The 19,554-nt window shown below is 38.7% G+C and overlaps 2 protein-coding genes across 2 annotated transcripts; both read left to right on the top strand.

Moving 5' to 3' along the window:
* Positions 1-2,386: 2,386 nt before the first annotated feature.
* Positions 2,387-6,914, top strand: LOC110059299 (carbohydrate sulfotransferase 11-like). Its single transcript, XM_020765999.2, has 2 exons — positions 2,387-2,427; positions 4,009-6,914. The coding sequence occupies exon 2, from the start codon at positions 4,099-4,101 to the stop codon at positions 4,819-4,821; it is 723 nt and encodes a 240-aa protein (XP_020621658.1). The 5' UTR covers positions 2,387-2,427; positions 4,009-4,098; the 3' UTR covers positions 4,822-6,914.
* Positions 6,915-15,139: 8,225 nt separating this feature from the next.
* Positions 15,140-18,525, top strand: LOC110059297 (carbohydrate sulfotransferase 11-like). Its single transcript, XM_020765996.2, has 2 exons — positions 15,140-15,479; positions 16,778-18,525. The coding sequence occupies exons 1-2, from the start codon at positions 15,396-15,398 to the stop codon at positions 17,603-17,605; spliced, it is 912 nt and encodes a 303-aa protein (XP_020621655.1). The 5' UTR covers positions 15,140-15,395; the 3' UTR covers positions 17,606-18,525.
* Positions 18,526-19,554: the final 1,029 nt, after the last annotated feature.

The raw sequence follows: 19,554 nt of genomic DNA, 5'->3' as shown, positions 1-19,554 counted from the left end.
AAAGAAGTAGCATTTTGTTCACAATTTTTATCACATTATCCAAAAAAATCTTAAGTCTTGAAATGCTGAAATATCGAACTGAAACGCCATGCTGAAAATTTCATTTATCACTGTGTTAACTGGCTGTTTCCAAGCAGTCGGGGATGTCCGGCAACTATGCATACTTATATTAATGCCCAACAATTGTAAATATTCGAGAACAACGCGCATCCGAAATTCATCTCATGATCATTAACCTTAACCGAGCTTGAGAGTAATTTTTAAAGTTAGAGCGCTGTTCAAATTGCTAAACACTATAGTGAGGAGTAAATAGTCACAATAACAATAAATAATTATTCTAAAAGCTCTTATTGCCCTTCGTCTTATTTTTATTTTTTCCACGAAGCTCCCACCGTTAAATGAAATGCAAATATCATCTGCCAAACAGGAACAGTGGGATCACACTGGGCGTAAATCGTCTCATATATTTTATTTTAAAAGTAATTGTTTTTCAGGAAAAAAACCCTGAGCTTTTCATTCTTTTTATTCACCAATTAATAGTCGCATTTTGTATATGCATTTGTGATAGATAACTCCTTCAATATTCAAAATAAATACGATATGATGCTTTTATTCATGACACAAAATTAAACTTTTATGGCTATTCATTATATGGCTTGTGTTTGTAGCCGATTGCTGGTTTTCAGTGTCACACAATTCAAAATAGATCAAAATAAAAATCAAAACCGCTCAATAGATAAAGTCCAGAATCCGGGAAATGAAAGAAGGTAAATATGCAAAGACTCTCGCCAAAATTCTGGTCACATCAATTTTTCTTATGCGAGATATGCGGAGAAATTTTTCACCCAAATTTATAGAGATTTGTATGGAGACGCCATGCTGGTGCCCATCCGTATGGGCACCAACATGGCGGCCGGAACCAACAGAAACATCTGTCACTGAGTTTTGCTACAAAAGCGTGAATTTATCCCTCGAGGAACTCTAAAACATTAAAATTTTTTTTTTCTAAGACATGAACTGTTCAGATAGCTACGTTCCCCGAAATAAGTCACTTTTTTAACCATCACGTCAGCTCTCTAGGCCGTCATGTAAATGTCGCGTCACGCAAAAGCTTAGAAATTCAAGCGTCGTGTATCACAAAACCAAGAACCCATTCGGAGCGAAAATTTGTATGAATATTAGTTTTCAGCTGCTCCTATACATTATTAAAGTAAAATCTCAGGAATATCAATAGTTTTGTAGTTCGAATTTTAGTGACGTCATGTGAAAACCAGCTATATAACGCGCGCTCTGATAAGATTGTACCCGAGAGAGTGCACAATCTGTTCAGGTAATTGCACTGTAAGGTTTCCAGCAGCGCAATTTTATTAAACCTGCAACGGTACATGTATATCAGTTTCCTAAATAATGTGAAGGCTTGGGAACGAGACTGAACAGCCATCAAAGCAGGGCGAATTTTAAAAGAGAGGGATTTAACCACGTCTCTTTTAATCATCCTTTTCTTTTAAAGAGTAAACTACCTATTTACCTTGAGCATTCGGTCTTTACGGAAAACTCTCAAGCTTCGGTCTTGCTGTGTTTGCCCTCGCTATCCTTGGTTAACACAGCAAGACCTCAATCTCGGTAAATAATTAATTATAGTAAATAAGGTTCGCAGCTGCTCACTTCACAAGTTTGAACGCAATTTCTATACAAGTGATTTATATAAGTACTTGTGATTTTTTCTCGTAAGAAAGCTCGTGAAATGCAAGAAGCACTCTGCTTCGCCTCGAGTTTTTCTATGACTCCTGCCGTGTTCTTTACTATCTGCGTTGTGTACTTATATAAATCAACAATAACGATTCTAACTGCATAAACGTAGCCAAAATTTGAAGTTCTAGCGAAGGGAAGAAAACTGGAGTACTCGGTAAAAACCCTCGCAGAAAGGAAAGTTCAAACAGCTAACCCAACCTACTTATGACGCCGGCACCAGGGGCGCTTTCCACTCAACCAAAAGTTCCGAAAGTTTCGACGGGGATCAGTGGAACGGAAATTTTCTGGGAAAGTTGTCAGAAAATCCGGAAATTGTTGGAAATCAGTAAAGCGAACTATTCAATCGGGAGGAAGTCAATTGGAACCGAAATTCCCGGAAAGAAATTTCCGAAAATCTCGGTACATTCCTCGCAACGTTGTCTTCTTTTACGAAAACTGTTCGAATGGAAAGCGGCCCAGGATTTGAACCCAGACCACATAACCGGGAGGCGAGATTTCTAACCAATGACTGATCACTACTGAACCAATCTAAAAAATATAGAAAGAAAGAGAACCATTATAAATAAGCATAAAATACATGGCCACCTTAAGGGATTGATAATATTTTGTTTTCATTATCTTTACGCAGTGAAAATTCACATCAAGAAGCCGATAATAAAGGATACTTATTTACAGGTAAGGTACTCAGAATTGTTTTCTTCTTAGACTAATTAATAATTCATCAAGTTAAAACAAAGAAAATCACAACAGTGAAGGAGGTTTGGATACCTGGTATTAATGAGCATAGATTTTGACGATTTTACCTCTCTCACTCCTTAGTTTTTGTTTCAATTGAGAAGATATATCATTCACTTGGAACATGTTTTATCGGCTATCCAAACACCTCGAATTCCATCAAAAATACAGCGCTGCGCGTCGTATTTCAACTTTCTTCTTGATGTTTGGATATCCCGATGAAACACTGTCTCTCGTATTTGACATATTACATAAGAACTTGGAAGCTGAGATTGACCACATATCTGGGACAAAACGAAAAGCATGCACTCGTTTTTGCAACAAGCAAAAGAGGAACCTTTGTGAAGTCATCGTTTATATTTGCCTTCGTAGTAAATATAGGATTTGCGTAGAGAAGACATCTTGCTTGATAAGTCGTGTCGGGTTTCAGATTGAGGAAATGGAGGACTCCTGTTGGAACATTTCTTTGTTAATTTTTTTGTTTAAAGTGGCATTTGATTTTCTTCCCAGAACTTTTATGTGAAAATGACTACAAAGGGTAACAAAAAACCATTACTATGCTCCTCGGGTAAACAAATTACATATTTACATATTTATCATTTTTTTAAACTGTTCAAAGAGGCGACACCATCAATCAACCAAATCTCGCATGGTGATTGGCTAATAATGACTTTCGAAAAGAAGTTTGTTGGGTGGCTCGCGGCATAAAAACTGTTTCATCTATTACATCGGGGTCAAATTTCGTTAGACAGTTCATCAAGCTATGCTCTTTTGACATTTTTGTATCTAGGTTAGAAAGTGAGGCAATATTGTAAACAAAGATTCGCCGAAACAGTATTCCACTACTCCTTAAGAAGCCAGCAAAACAACAGTTACAATCTGCACAAAACAAACTAGATGTTTGTGCAAAATTAAAGAAAAGATCGTGCACGGTCCTGGACCTTCCTACATAAGCTAAATACAAATAAGATAAAATAATGAAGAAAATAAATATTAAATAATCCCACAAAGAAGACAGAAAAAAATATAATTAATTACTAAATTAGTTAATAATTTTATTATTTAATTCATCTTTCAAGCTTTGGTTAACTCCTAAAAGATATCATTTTATAACGGATATGAGAGCGCATTTCTTCGAGTGCAACCCCTAAAGATACCTTGACAAATATATAAAACTTGTGGCGTTTCGTCCTGAACACACAAAGTGAGACCAAAATCCGTAATTTGCACCCCTGAGCGACACGACGAGTGATCCAAACAAAAGGCTTTGAGTTTAGCTGCACTTTTTTCCCTTTGTAATGACTTCTACGCCGGTTTAATGCTGAGGTTTGAACCTGGGAATGGTACAAATTTCTCTTTTGCGAAAAAGGCTGTATCGCCAAAGATGTCTTTCAATGGCAACTGATAAAAACGTTGGCTCCAAGTTAAATTTAAATTGAGCCATACACACCAAGCTGTACATGCATTTTTGATTTTTACCAAAAATGAAACCTAAATATTTGCATTTTTTGTCAATCTCAGGATTCATTCACTCCAACACCAAGAGAGCAGCGACAATACGAGCGTAGAAAGCTGGTTGAGAAGTTCTGTGAAAAAACCGGCCAGAATGAGATGCCAGATCCATTTCACATAGCTGTGATCCCCTCTCTCAAAATACTATACTGTGTGATGCCTAAGGCGGCTTCTAGGCAATGGAGGAGAATGCTGTATCGCTTTAACAATGGTGGAGGTAGGGAGCTGCGATTGCGTGATTTTCCTCCCGATCAGCACAAGCAGATGTGGGAAACATATTTCAAGTTCACGTTTGTTCGTGAGCCGTTCGAACGTATTCTATCAGCGTACAAAGACAAGTTTGTTTATCCCAGACCATTTGACCGCCCAGTTCTTAAATTTCACGGCACAGCAATTCTGAAGAACTGCCGTCCAAATGCTTCCCAAAGCGCGCTTGAAAAGCTGGATGACATCACTTTTCGTGAGTTCATAGAGTATTTAGTAACCAAAGGAAGCAACAAGAGCACGCCTGTTATGGACTGGCACTGGGACAATTACGTCAACATATGTGGAATGTGTGCCATCAACTATGACTTTGTAGGTCATTACGAAACTTTTGATCAAGACTTAGCAGACTTCAAAGAGGCAGCAGAGTTATCGCCTGAAGTAGCTAAGAGATTCAATGCTCGTGCTAACAATAAATCCGATACCGCCTCCTCTTTACTCAGTTATTACTCGCAGCTTCCCATAGAATGGGTCGACATCCTGGGTCGGTTGTTCAGAGCCAACTTTGAGATGTTTAATTACGACTTTCCGGGACCTCTTAAGAGTCTGTTTGAGTAAAAGAAAAGAACACAGTGAGGATGTGATCATTTTGGCTTCTGTTTTTTTTTTTTTTTTTTCTGCTCTGCTAAGGTGGAATGAATTATATGGCTGCTGAGCATTCTGGATCCTAAAGTGGCGTGATTAAGGGTGCGTTTTAACTCATTAGACCTTACTTTAAAACCAGGAGCCATAATCGGGGACGGAGACCGTAAGCGCGCGCCATTTCAAGTATTGGGGTTGTCCCCATGATATGGGACAATAATTCTATTTTTAGAACAGATTGCGCCATCACCTGTGGCACACGCGCGTACATGCTGCGAGGATTTTTGCGGATATCGCGCGGGGGAAATGGCGTCCGAAATTCCCGAAATGTTTCATATTTTTGCCCCACAACTCAACGCGTTTACGTCTGTTGGAATTTTGCTTAAGTATTTTCGTCGTAAGCTGCTCCAGTTTGAGTGAAGTAAGACTGTGTCGAATTTAGGTATGTTCCGCTGTAAGCTTATATATATCGCTGACCAAGTTGTGTTCCGACTGACGCTTCTTTTACATGAGCTGTACATTACTCCACTTTAAATTTCACATATGTTGAAGATTAACAGCTTTTCCATTACACAGCAAAATACTAGCTGGACATATTTAGATATAGCAGAGCTTCAGGACTTCATAGTTTCCTAGCTCCTCTTGCCACACGCTTGCGAGGAATTTGTCAGTCTATCGCGACCGAAAAGTAAGACAAAATAATTGCTAGTTTGAGTTTCGCTTGAATTGTAAGCAATGCTTGATGTTTCATCAAGACTTAATAACTTTACGTCCGTAGATACTGCTCAGTTTTATTCGTGTAAAAATCCAGTAAATTCTCTGTTGTCGATGAATGAGAGCGCCCGCCGATGCGTGTTTTGTACAGTCAGTAAACATGACAAATTGTACTTGCGCCGCACTTTCGTGTGAAAGCGTACATCGAACTCAAACAATAGCTCTATAGTTCTTAAATATGTTTAAGATTGATAAATGTTTGAGAACATATTAAAAGCTAAGCTGAAAATATGTGAATAAAGCAGAAACAATCAGCAAAGTTACGATGACGCTTTTTCTTTAATCAACTTGGAATAACGATTTCGATTTTGATGATCGAGTTATCAAAACTCCTTGCCTATTTTCATTTTCGCAGTGTAAAACTTCACTATGCTTATGTTGAACAAACACACATGATGTTAGTAGCCTTTTTTGCATTCGTGAAATTTGTTGCAGCATCTCAGCACAAAAGATAACGAAAGAAATCTTTGTCGAGATTTGTTGACAATTGAAAACACCGACTCGGACTTGAAAGTGCACGAGCTGCATGCACTATGCAAATGAGCTAATTGTACGCGTCAGACTTTCCTTTCAAAAACTTTTGCAAACTCACCAAACAAGCAGAGACAATAAGAAACCATCAAAACAGGTTTTAGTTATGATTAAACATTGTCTGAGAAACTCACAAATAAACTCGATACCAGAGTAGAGAGTTTTCTTGCTATATTCTTAAGCATATGCGTAAGCTTACAACTAGCGTGAGCAGATCTTATTATTCATTCCCAGCGCGAGATTGAAGTCTTGTTTTCGACCCTGAAAAACCCACTTTTTCCGTTAGCTCAGAGCATAAAACTACTTATAAGCGCCCTGGTTCGTATTCCCTGCCTTATTCCCTGCCATCGCTGTGAAAAATACGCAAGAGAATCTCTCAAATCTCACCTTTTGATCACGCAACGTGACAACATCCACGCGAGAGCCCCTGACATGTGCGTGAATCCGCGCGGATATATGACGTCAGGATGGCGCAATTTGTTCTAAAAATAGAAAAATTGTCCCATATCATGGGTGCGCGCGAATCCCGAGACTTACGGTCTCCGTCCCCGATTATGGCTCCTGTTTAAAACTCAGTAGAACTATTTCAATTTTTAAAAAAAGCATTGAAACGTAAATTAATTGTAGAGTTTTTAAATTCGTGATTATCTAAATTAGAATGTAATATTATTAATTTTAGTATATTAGTATTTAATTGTAGTATTGTATCATATTGTCTACGAAAAGCCCCCATGGGGAAAGATAATAAAGGATGTATGTATGTATGTATGTATTGGATTCTTAAATCGGAAAACGGAGTTTGCGTTTCTTTTTCTAAACAGATCAATCAAAGATCACTCGGATCATGGTACATCAAAGGAACCGAAGAATCCTTGCCCAGAGTGGATTCTTCGGTTCTTTTGACGCGCCATGTTCCGAGAGATCTTGGATTAATCTGCTTAGAAAAGAAACGCAAAATCCGTTTTCCGATGTAAGAATCCACTCTTGGATTTTCTTAAAGAAACGCACCCTAAGTGACTTACGTTTGCGCCTTCAACGCAGGCTATATTTGTTAGTGTGTTTAGACAATAGGTATTCTCCTTACGCGAGTCCATTAGCGCTGCTATTACGTCGCTCTGTACCGTTGTCGTAGTGTTGCGCCCTTTTTGACGAGAAATTTGTTCATTTGTGAAAGACCTTCACAGGAAGGGAAATTTTTTACACCAATGAAGGTCTTTGGCTTATTATATGCGAAATAAAGATATCGTGCTACATGAAAGCCTTGGGCACCGATTTTATCCGAGCAGTCCTAAAAATAACATGTAGTAAGTATTAGTGTGCTATAAATTAGGAGACGTTAATTTGAAGGGAATAGTGAAGCCACAATGCTTATTGCTGTCCGCATAGTGCAGCCTCCTCTTTCTGTCCTGATATCTCGACTTCAGGTTATCCGTTTGTTAGCAGTTCCCAGGCCCCACTGCGTAGATGGACAGACTTGAATCTGCGACTTCGTGCTTTGACCGTTCGTTGAGTACATTCGTTGATGCGAAGGGAAGCGTTCGAAGGGAGTTTATTTGTTGATACAAAGGGAAGCGTTCGAAGAGATTGATTATTTTGAAGTAGTTTCACTCCTAAAACGGCGACGAAGACACACCGTTTCGTTCGTGACGAATTTGTAACGTCCAAGTGTTCCAGAAACGCGTTCCAACCTACTTTAGGCGAAAAGCCTGGAAACTAGTTTTTCATCGTCCCATGTGATGCCTGGTTATCAAGCTACGCCAATAAAACTTTGGTTTTCTTAATCTCAAAAATTGATGCGGAAAAATGTTATGAGCGTTAAACAAAAACTATTTTCTACATCGGCCTAAAATATCTTGAGCCAGTTGACCATGCCATACCTTTCAAGATTCAGAGCTTTACATTGCTTAAGTAACTGAAGCCCTCATACTAATTAGGTAAATATGGCAAACAGACATTCCCCTTTTAACATAAGCATACGAAAGTGAGCAAAGGCATAAGTATAGATCGCTTGCACGTGACATCATCGAGTACTAAAATCTAGAACTGGAAAGAGATATGTTATCCTCGTCAGGCATAAGAGGCGCTCAATTTATATCTGTATGCAACTCTTCAGCTCACTCAGCTTCCTTCGCTTGGAAACCAGCGCATTTTGAATTTCAGGATTATGGTGGTAAGTGACACAAAGTTGTGATTACGTTTGTCGAAAACTACTTTATTTTAAGTCATTTGAGAACTTTAAGTAGTGGCTGAAGGGGCTATGTAAATGTTTGTTTGTCCTGAGTAGAGATCATCAATGGCCAAGGTAAGTTGAAGATGGTTACACTATTATCCGGCTGCCATTTTAGTGTACAACGAAGGTATTCGGCCCTCGGTTCAAAAACTTGGCCAACACCCAGGCATCTTGACCTCGCAATTGGTTCAGTATAAGCCATATGAAAAGAAGCATAAAGAAGACAACCAATCATAGCTCACTTTAATCCAGGCTTCCGCAGATTATCCCAAACTGAAGGGGTGGTATCGCTAATTCTTTTGTTTCGGTTGCCCTCACGCACTTATGTTTATGCTTGTCAGTTATGCCTCTGCGCCAGTGGAAATTAGCCCTATGTTTTGTAGATGGTGTTACTTTTAAAGTGACTGTAATTTCAGGAGAGCTTTGGCTTTACGCTGGAGTCTAGTCCGACACTAGTCGATAAGATTCAAAATTAAAGGTTTCCGAAGGGGTTCGAAATACTGTTCCCTGATGACGATCCCCTGTAGGGGTATCCGGGGAGGCATCCTCCCCCGGAAAAAAATTTAAAATTGAGGTCCTCGGAAATGGGATTTCCCGGCAATCTAAGGGCAAGTCCGTCCAGGGCGGATCTAGGGAGGTGAGAGGGAGGGGGGAGGGTTCATATCACATCTGGTCCGAGCAAAATTCAGGTTTTACCGATTTACATTTTTTGTTGTTTTTCGACTGCCTTGAGAAATACATAACACCAAACTTCAGTCCTCTTCCAATGACTGGTTTGATTTTCATATCGATCCGATAAAGGAAAGATTGTTAAAAAGCTGATTGAAAATGCTTGGTGTACCCCAGATAAAAAAAGACTGTATCGAGACAGCTTAAGAATTACGTAAGAGATTTAAGGTGGCCGAACACAGTTTTCAAGAGCCTATGCTTAATTCACCATTACTTTTAAGCTATTTATACTTTGGCTCTCGTTTTTTGCAAGAGTCAAGGTTAACCACAGAAAAGTTTATTCTCGCATTTTGGCTAAGGTGTGTACTGTTGCCATGGCAACGGGGCTGGTTAAAAACAAGGCTTAAAAAATGATTTTTGTTTATTTAAAAAAAATCCAGTCGTTAGATTTTTTTCATCTTTTGCCCACTACGAATTGACATTAAATCCCTTCTGTCAACACTGTTCTAATAAAATTTTGACATAGGCGATTTTCGTAATTCGCCGTAAATCGTTTTCACCGCATGTTCTGTATTATTAAAAATTCCCTATGTCAAAATCCAGATTTTTTGCGATAGATCATTCACGTGGTTTCTGAACTATTTTTTTGCCAAATTTCTTGAAATTCTAACGACTGGATCGTCAGAAATCCGCAAGTTTCTTCAAAAGCAATCGGTCTCAATTTTTCGAGCAACTGCGCATGCGCTGCATTTAACTGGGTTCTTTCGGTAACAAAGAGAAAGCTGAGAATTGCTGGTTTCTTTGCGTCGTTACCTTTTCTAACATATCTTTGTAATAAAAGACTAAAGCCATCAATACACTGCGTTCAATAATAGAGAAAAAATAGCGCATATAGTGCGGGTGTTGAGTAAATAAAATGATCGCTCTTTGCAATCGTTGTGCGCGCGCTCAATTGCATCAGCAAAAGCGCGCGCGAAAACTGTGTTCGGCCACCTTAAGGCCGCTTTTAGATCTGAATTGGCCTGATGGCCATAAACATTCTTGTAATTATCGAACTTGCACATAACCCTTGATCACCTTCATTATGGAAACGATTCCACAGTCCAACCTGTAGTGAACTGAAATGATAATCGTTTCCTAGCAATGGTAGATATTCGACAATAATTTTCTTTAATTTTAAAAAATAATTCCCGCGGCTTCCTTTTAGTCACATCTATACCACCAAATTATTTAGAAACCTTCAAACCTGAAATGATGTTAGAGAGTATTTTTCTGTTTAGAGTGACCTTAAGTTTCATCATAATCGACGGCTTCGATTTCCATGTGCACAATGCATTGTTTCCTTGTTGATATACATCTAATTGTTTTGAAACTTTTATTATGTATATTATAATTTTTAAAACGTTTTTAGTCTTAAAGGACCCTTCTGTAAATCTCTTTTTCTTAGTGAAGTAAGCATCCTTATTCAGAAGATTATCATCATTCATTCATTTCTTTTGTCATTCGTTCTTTTGTCAGCCCTATTTCGCAAATACACTTTTCTTTTTGTAAGAATATATTTTATAAGAATATGGAGGCTAAAATTTACGAAATTTTAAGAATATTTTAAGAATAAACCTGAGGCTGAGATGTTGAAAAGAATACAATTTTGTGTGTTGAAAATTTGTGAATGCATAATCGTTTATGTTTTTAACTAAACCGTATAAAATTCTTCCTTTCTCCAAGCGGCAAAACTAGCCAAAAAGCAACATCTTCGCATGTGAGAGCAAATACCAGTTCTGCAAGAAGTTATGTGCGTCATAGCAGGCTGCAATACGTGCAGGCTGGCTCCAAATTACTTTAACACCATCTAGTCACTATAGACATTCGAAAACAGAAATGCTAAACGCTATAGAATATTTACAAGAATATTTTCAGCCTAAAATCGGTAGAAAAATAAGAATATATACATTCAGCCTCTGTCGGGAAAACAAAATTATTATAAAAAAAGTGTACGCAACAACGCTTAGAGGAGAGTAGTCAAGTCGAAAACCATTTGTTTTTCTCACGGAGACAATGCCTAGGCTTCGTCTTTCACATTGGTAATCCCCATTGTGATAGTACTAAGTTTTCAAGCAGGGTTCCAAGGAAAAGCTCACACCCTGAGCGTCCTAACACCCTTTTTCTAATGACTAGAAGACTGGGCTACCATTATTACACATTTTTAGAAGACGAAACAGTTGCTGAGGTTACCTTTCGCGGGTGTTCTTTGCTAAAAACAATTGACAACGCACCGTTTTAAAGTGAACCACCGCAAATTATATATCCATTAATGCAAAACTTAAAATATATGCTGGCTTATAAGAATTTTTTCTCTCCGATTTCATCTAAACTGCACAAAAACAGCGACCTAGAAGCGCAAAACAACGGACGTTACTTCCAATGAAGTACTCTCTTTTTGATGAGAATATTATTTTTCCGGCCGAGGCTGAATATTCTTTCTGTCGATTTTAGGCTGAAAATATCCTTGCGAATATTCTTATTATTATAGCGTATGGCATTTCTGTTTTCGAATGTATTTGGTGTCTGGCTGGTGAATACTGGAGCCAGCCTGCAGGCATTAAAACTTCATATCACGCACATAACTTCTTGCAGAAATGTTTTTAACATTGAGCATATGTCTTATGCTGTTTTTGTTGGTTTTTGACTAGTTTTGCTGTTTAGAGAAAGAACTAACTTTACACAGTTTCCTTGAAAACATATCTTTGCATTGAATTTATACATTTTCAACGCACAAAATTATATTCTATTCGAAATCTTAGCGTCTAGTTTATTCTTAAAATATTCTTACAAAACATGTTCGTGTAAACATGAAAGAGCACAATCGGGTATCAAATTCGCCGCACAAAACAAACCTACAGCATCCCCGGGGCTGCCTCCCCAGTATCAATCACATGGAGCTATTCTACAAAACCGCGTGAGGTTTTATCAATATTCAGATTAGGTACCTAACAATTTCTCCAAGGCCATTGCGGGAGAAAAACGAAAACCTCTTCCATACTGTCCGTAGCAATCTTCGGAATTACATTTTGTGACAATCTATATGTTTCAATTTCACGTATGCCATAAATTTATGTAAAGAGAAGACACGAGTGTTACTGCGCCTTTCAATAACATGCGGACTCTAAATTTCAAAGCTCAATCGACAAATACGTTTTTCGCTACCGTCAATCAAATGTTCGGCGGCTCCTCCCAGCTTCCGACTACTGCCGAGCACTGTTTCGCTGTCTGAACTTTGCTCAACTATTTGATTACCGCGCGCTCAGCAGTAGTCGGAAGCTAGGAGGAGCCGCCGAACACTTGATTGACGGTAGCGAAAAACGCATTTGTCGGTCGAGATTTGAATTTTAGAGTCCGCATGTTATTGAAAGGTACAGTAAAACTTCCTTAAGGTTTGTCACGCCTTGGCCTCGAAACATATGAACACCGTGGAAACAACAGCTGTTCATTAGGTATTACTGAAAAAAAAAGACTTAAGGACGTTAGCGCGAAAATGTTCTACTCGATATATTTTCTTCGAACGTCTACTAAGGTCACGGACTTCGTTTCAGAGATAAAGCGTGTGGAAAACTAGTCTGATTTTGAAAAATTGGCGCGCGTAAATCAGCATAGTCTAACGGATATTTAGTTTAAAATATCAAAGATGAATCAACGGAGACAAACCACCCTAGTAATATTTTGTATAAATGAATCTGTTGCATTAATAATTCCAAATGTTGCCAACGTTTTCACAAAACTTAACCTTTCAAAGAGCCATTTGAAACCGCCGCACAGATAAACGAAGAGCTAGTGACCTATTTTGTCAGACTTCAAGGCTAATATTACGAAGAAATCGAGAGCATCTTACAAGGGACTCCTGTGTTCTTTGAACAGTTGCACAAACTTCCAAACCCTACCGTACCTCGTGTTCAAGAACTTACTGCCTAGCTCCAAATCATCAGTCCATTGTTATATTACCATGACGAGCTTTGCTCTCCACAAAAATTCTGTCCAGGGGGTCCTTTCATTTTTCTCGAAGCCTAAGTTCATCATCGTTATATTTAAATCTGGTCACGTTGAATCGTTGAAACGATGAACGGGAAGATACAGCAATTTCTTTTTTTGACCACTCTTTTGACTATTGGGATATTGTTAATCTACGCGAGATACCAGTTGTGTCTAGGGCGCCATCCAGGGCAAATTAAACTGGACACAGGTAAAGGTTTGTCTTATAATTCACAATGTAAAGCGTGTTCCCGTGTTAGAATTTTTCCACACAAGAACTTAAAGAGCACACCCGGGTCTTGTGGTTACTATAATCCACAGGCCCTCAGCTTTTAAGTTTCATTAAACAGATCGTGAACTACATGACTTTATAATTCAATTTAATACCCAACTGAGTGCATGTAATGAACGCGAGAATGGAATACACTAAAAGATCGCAACTTTTGAAACCAACATACATCGCAACATTGCGAGTTTGGTCACCCTATGGCGCCGTGTTGCGATCTGTTGGTTCAACTTTGACCATTTTCAAACTTTAGCCAGCAACACTCTACACGTCACAACGCGTTGCTACAGCGTAGTCAAACGCGCGCAACACTGTTGCGCCCAACAATGTTGCGATCGTTTGGCCGGAGCTTAATACGTCTAAATTCGAAGGCTGGGAATGCTTAGATAGATAGACAAATCTTTTACTAAAAAATACACACCTAGCAGTCATGCGACTGAATTACGTGTGGAATTTACCTGCTACTAGTGAAACACAATAAAATATCATACAAATGAATTATATACAGGTTTATAGGTTTAATAGGTTTAATTTCATGCCCGCTTTCTCATTCCTTTCTCTCCAGAGCTACAAAAACGACTCGAAGTCAAACTTTCGCGGAAGAATTTTTTTTTCTTACTGAACTGAGCAGTAAAGTATGACTCTAAATGTTTTATTTTCGATCCGGGTCCGAGGGCTCGTCAAGGTGCTAACGCATCTAATGACATGTATGTGACTAAAATGATGAGTTATTAAGAACTAGTTTGTTCATTCGGTTGTCTCGCGATCAGCGAAAGCCATATGCATCTTCGTGAACATAATGAATACAGGATCGAACGTATAACAAACACTGAGTGATCGTATGTTTATTACTTAAACCTTCTTATTAAAAAAAAACCCGGCTATTGTGACATTGTTAAAAATTATCTTATACGCGCACTGACGCTACAAAATTACAAAAGTGGTATTATTATGTTCATTTGCCCTATGCGCAAGGCTGTAATGTCCAACTGAGAAAGTGTGGTACACTTTTTGAAAGCCTGTTCTCATGTGTCGTGTCTTATGAGCTCGAGATTTCTATTTAACAGTTACCATGAGCTCAAGATACTCACTATCAGCAACAAAATAGATAGTGTGTAGCGTAGCCAGTAACGGGAATCGTGATAGAACGCTAACCAAAATTTAACTAATGTAAAAATGTAAATGTAAATCTTATTTATAGCGGTCATCCACTTAGTAATACAAGCATTAAGCTTAGCTAGTCTACAGGCATGCCACTGAAACAAAGGAAACAAATATTTCAAATAAACGTAAATGGTTAAAAATTAATCCTAACCGGCAGGAGGCAGACCAATTGGCTATTACAACTGATTTTCTCTCTCTTCAACAATTCACTAAAACCGGGACGGCGTCACGGTCTTTGTTTGGGAGGAAAAAGGAAGGAAAGGAAACTGACTCTCGTCAGAGGACTGATACTCAGCAAGCATACTTTGCTAGCGGTGAATGGGTCCAAGACGGAATGGATGAGACTCCTTGGAATGTCCGAAGTGAAGCTGAGTTGAAACAATTGTACCCGGGGTAGGGGGTGGGGAACTCTCATGTGAGGAAGGTCAGGGACGCTGGTCGTCTCGCTTTGGGTTGTAATTTACGGATTTCGGTCTCACTTAGCTATGGGGTGTTCAGGACACGACGCCACAATTTTTGGCTGTCAAAATATCTCTTAAGGTTGCACTCGAAGACAAAATAACGAAGCGCTGTCATGTCCGTTTAAAATGGTATCTTTTGGGGGTACAATAACGCTGGAGCCACGCCGAGATTAGTCTCGTTTAGAGGTTTAATCCAAATTTTCAGACAAGCATCCCTGACCTTTTCGCATGGGAGTCGCCTTCCCAGAGAGGATTTGTATATCGGCGCTGATTCTATCGTGGGAGAAATTGTAGCAGCAGCGAATTATTCAACGAATTTGTTCTGCAATCATTTTAAAATTACATTCAAGGAAATACCGGATTACAAGTTCAGGATCCTAATTACTAGGCCTCCCTCCACATAAAATTTATAATGCTTCCTGTGTTTTCGTTGCTTTTAGTGCAAAGTCATGCTGAACGGGCTCTAAAGGAGGACTCAAATGAGCCGACTACACAGGTATGATACAAAGAAATTAAGGCTCCTGTGAGACAGCCCATGGATGAATTGGATAGGTGTAAAAAAACGTAGGTCGAATAAAACAGAGGAATTAGTGGATTGAGAAGAAGTATTGAAAGTTATTCGGAAGGTTGAAGAATTCCATAAAAAGGGCAAAATATAGGTCTGCATAGAATACATGTGCCTGCTTACATTTACGTGATATAATTAGTTAAGAGTGGGTAACTCTTGAAATTACTTAAATCTCTTTTGGAAAGTTCAAGTAGTATATGTAACTAAGCAAGTAATACAAAAATCAAATTACAATTGGAATACAATTAATTTTGATTGGCATTGGATCACTGTTATGAAACCAACTTGAACCACAGTCTATTGCAGACTGAAGTCATTAAATGATAGTTCATGATCGCCACATTCACATCTCCTGAATTGAGTTGGAGCTGGTTATAATATGTATAGCATACGTGAATCAGCAGTTCATTTTGAGTCAAGGTAATTTGGTTGTGGACCTTGTTCAGTTAACATACATGTGTTGTGCTATGAAACGACAGGGAAGTGATCGATAACTACTGGCTATTCTCGTGCCACAATAGCCCATTTTCGACTTGCCTCAAGGTTCTCTATCAAAGCTTGGCCCGGTGCACAACCATTCATATTAAAATAAGTTTAATTCGCATGTGAATGAAATCTCATTATCATATGACAGGAAGGGCAACAAGACTCGCTTTGAGAAAGAGGTTAAATGTACTTATTGTGAACTTCCATCTCTGCTACAAGCAATTTGACAAACATCGGGGGGCAACAATTAATTATGACAATAAAACAGAAATTTTGATACTTGGATTGAGTTGATTTGAATTATTAACGGGTAGAACAAATTAAGTTTAGCGTAAGTATTGAAAGATAATTAGATTGTAGACCTGACTGTTATACCAGCTGATTTAGAAAATTGGTTAAACACAAAGCTAATATGTGCATTCTTAGCGCATACTGCGCAAAACCCTAAATGGATCAGCAAAAGCCGCGTATACCATAATATTCTGAGGTATTCAAGAACGCCCGACTCGAAATCTACCTTGAATTTCCTATTAGAATCAGATCTTTTTTCCGGCCTGGCTATTGATTTGTATATTCCAGGTGCGGTGTAAATTATGTATTCCGGCTTGATTACTCTACGACACTTTTACTTTCGCCCAGTGTTCCTAGTTTGTTACAAGCTGACAAATGTCACTCATTAAAAAAATCTGTTGATTGTTATGACTGAAAAAAAAACTACTTATTCTTTTTCTCATTCATAGGAATCATATAGTTTCAGCACTCCGAGGGCGTTTAGACAACAAGAACGCAGAAAACTGGCCGAAACGTTTTGTCGAAAGACTGGGAACAATGCCCTGCCAAACCTTTTTCACATAGTAGCTATTCCAAGTCTAAAAATATTGTACTGCATCATGCCTAAAGTTGCTTCCAGGCAGTGGAGAGGAATGCTGTATCCTTTCAACAGGAGTGGAAAGAAGATAAAATTGGGTGAGTTTCCTCCTGCCCAGCAAAAGCTGATGTTGGAAACATTTTTCAAGTTCACGTTTGTCCGTGAGCCGTTCGAGCGCATTCTGTCAGCGTACAAAGACAAGTTTGTTTATCCAAGATTTCCCAAACACAAACTTAAACGTCACGGCACAGCAATTCTAGAAAACGTCCGTCCAAACGCTTCCCGTAGAGCACTTGAAAAGCTCGATGACATCACTTTTCGTGAATTTATTCAATATTTAGTAACCAAAGGAAGCAACGAGACCACCCCAGTTATGGACTGGCACTGGGACAATTACGTCAACATATGTGGAATGTGTGCTATCAACTATGACTTTATAGGTCATTACGAAACTTTTGATCAAGACTTGGCAGATTTCAAAGAGGCAGCAGAGTTATCGCCTGAAGAGGCAGAGAGATTCGATGCTCGCGCCAGCAATAAATCCGATACCGCCTCCTCTTTACTCAATTATTACTCGCAGATTCCCATGGAATGGATCGACATCTTTGGTCGATTGTTCAGAGCCAACTTTGAGATGTTTAATTACGACTTTCCGGGACCTCTTAGGAGTCTTTTTGAGTCAAAGAAGAGGGAACAGTGAGAAAGGCTGGTTACGTAACAAACTATGTACACTTTACAACGTAACATGAATATGTTAGGAACTTTTCCCTAAGAGATTAAGACTGGATTAGGATAGGCTCGGAGATTGGAGCCAGTCGATGTTGCGTAGAATTCATACGAAGTTGCGAGTTGTACGCTCTGATCGAGTTGCCATATGTCTGAGGCGACAAGAAAACCTGGGAAATTCCCTATTAAAAGGAGACTATATTCTTTTTTCAAAGAAATCCCATTTTGTAAGACTGAAGCTTTATAATACGGCAAAGAATTACTGTCACGAGTGTGGTTGCAATCAGTGGCTACTGCTGTTGATTTCTAGGTATTTTCACAGGTTTAAGCGGTGATAAAGTTTTTAAAAGGCGATGTGTAGGTCAAACTACTGTTAAATTGCCAGTTGTAGATAAGAGAAATGATAATAGGTTTGGCTTACGTACTCTGCATGATTGTAAGTACTGATGAATGTAAAAATTGATAATCAACATGGTACACTTGGTGATATATAAAATATAAATGTTAAGACCTCGCATTAGAACTACTTGATTTACACAACAAGAGCAGTGAGGTCTGTATCTAAACAACCTCGCTGCCATTCAAAAGCCAGGTCACTGAGCAGACAACTGCTGAGTGGTCTATGAGCAAAGTTCATTCCATCCTGCTTTGATCAACACGATATTCTACGTTCAAATCAAACCGATGTAACTTAATTGCTATATCATAGCCCAGAAGCATATCACCTAGTTCTAGGTGATATGTTTCTGCATAGCCTTACTACATGTTCACGGAAATCATCGTTTTAGCTTTAGTTTACAAAAGCGTTTGCAGCTCTCTTTGTATTTATGGTCATGGAAATAAACGTAGTTGTTAAGTGAATAAAGATGATGAATTTTAAGCTCGGTAATGAAATGTGAATGGTGACGTCATGGGTTCGATTCCTTTCGGGGACTCAGATTTTTTCTTTGCCCCACGCTCGTGTCATGTTGGTCAATTTACCTTCAAAAAGCTAGTTGTTTTTGTTGTCGTTGTTGAAATTCTCATGATCTCGACGAGGACGTCGTTTTTGGCGGGAAAAATGAAACTTAAGCAGCGATGTTGCTCAAGGACGACGACGTCTGAAATCTTGTTTATTCTCGCTTCGTCAGTTTAAGAAATGACATCGTTTAGAGACGTCTAAAATCTTCTTCTTCTTAGTCATGGATCAAATTTCATTGAAGATGCGGAATTCTTGATACCATACGACCTTTTATGATATCTATTTTTATTTATGATATCTATTTTTTTTCCCTAACAGTTCATGCTTGTAACTCGTTTCAATTTTTTAAACTCTTTTTATATAACTATTTCAACTACTAGACATTAGTTTTTTTTTAACTCTATTTTTATAATTATTTTAAACTATTAGACATTTTATATTTTTAGAAATTTTATTTAGCAGGGCCCCTCTGGATACCAGCCACTGTGCTGAATGGGCCACCCTGCATAAATAAAGTTTTACCTACCTACCTACCTACCTGTTCGAGCCAAGAAATCCGGACTTCCCTCACGAAGCTTACGCCAAATTCAACCTAGATGAGATGGCTGAGTCTGAGAGTCTCGCGGAGTTTACATGTAGATTCAGGAAGGGGGACATTCTCTCGCTGACAGAAGTTTTGGGAAATTCCATAAACCATACGATACGACCAAAGATCGATTTGTGGTGGAATAGAGGGGCTATGTATGTTGCTTAGGCGGTTATCATATCCTTGCAGATTCAGCGATTTGCGAAGCCAGTCCCTGTATTGAGCACGGTTACGAATATCTTGATTGACCACAAATATGCTATCCATGGTCGACGGCTTACCCAGTGGAGTCTTGACATCTTGAGTCCCGATCATCTTGAGATGTACGTGGCAGCCATCACGTCGAGCGGTTCACCTGTAGACAACTGTTTTAGAT

Source organism: Orbicella faveolata, unplaced genomic scaffold (assembly GCF_042242905.1).
Source record: "Orbicella faveolata isolate gen_17 unplaced genomic scaffold, um_ofav_v1 contig_25, whole genome shotgun sequence".
Lineage (NCBI taxonomy): Eukaryota > Metazoa > Cnidaria > Anthozoa > Scleractinia > Merulinidae > Orbicella > Orbicella faveolata.
The sequence above is the reverse complement of the archived record's forward strand: the minus strand, read 5'-3'. Positions and strand labels throughout refer to the sequence as shown.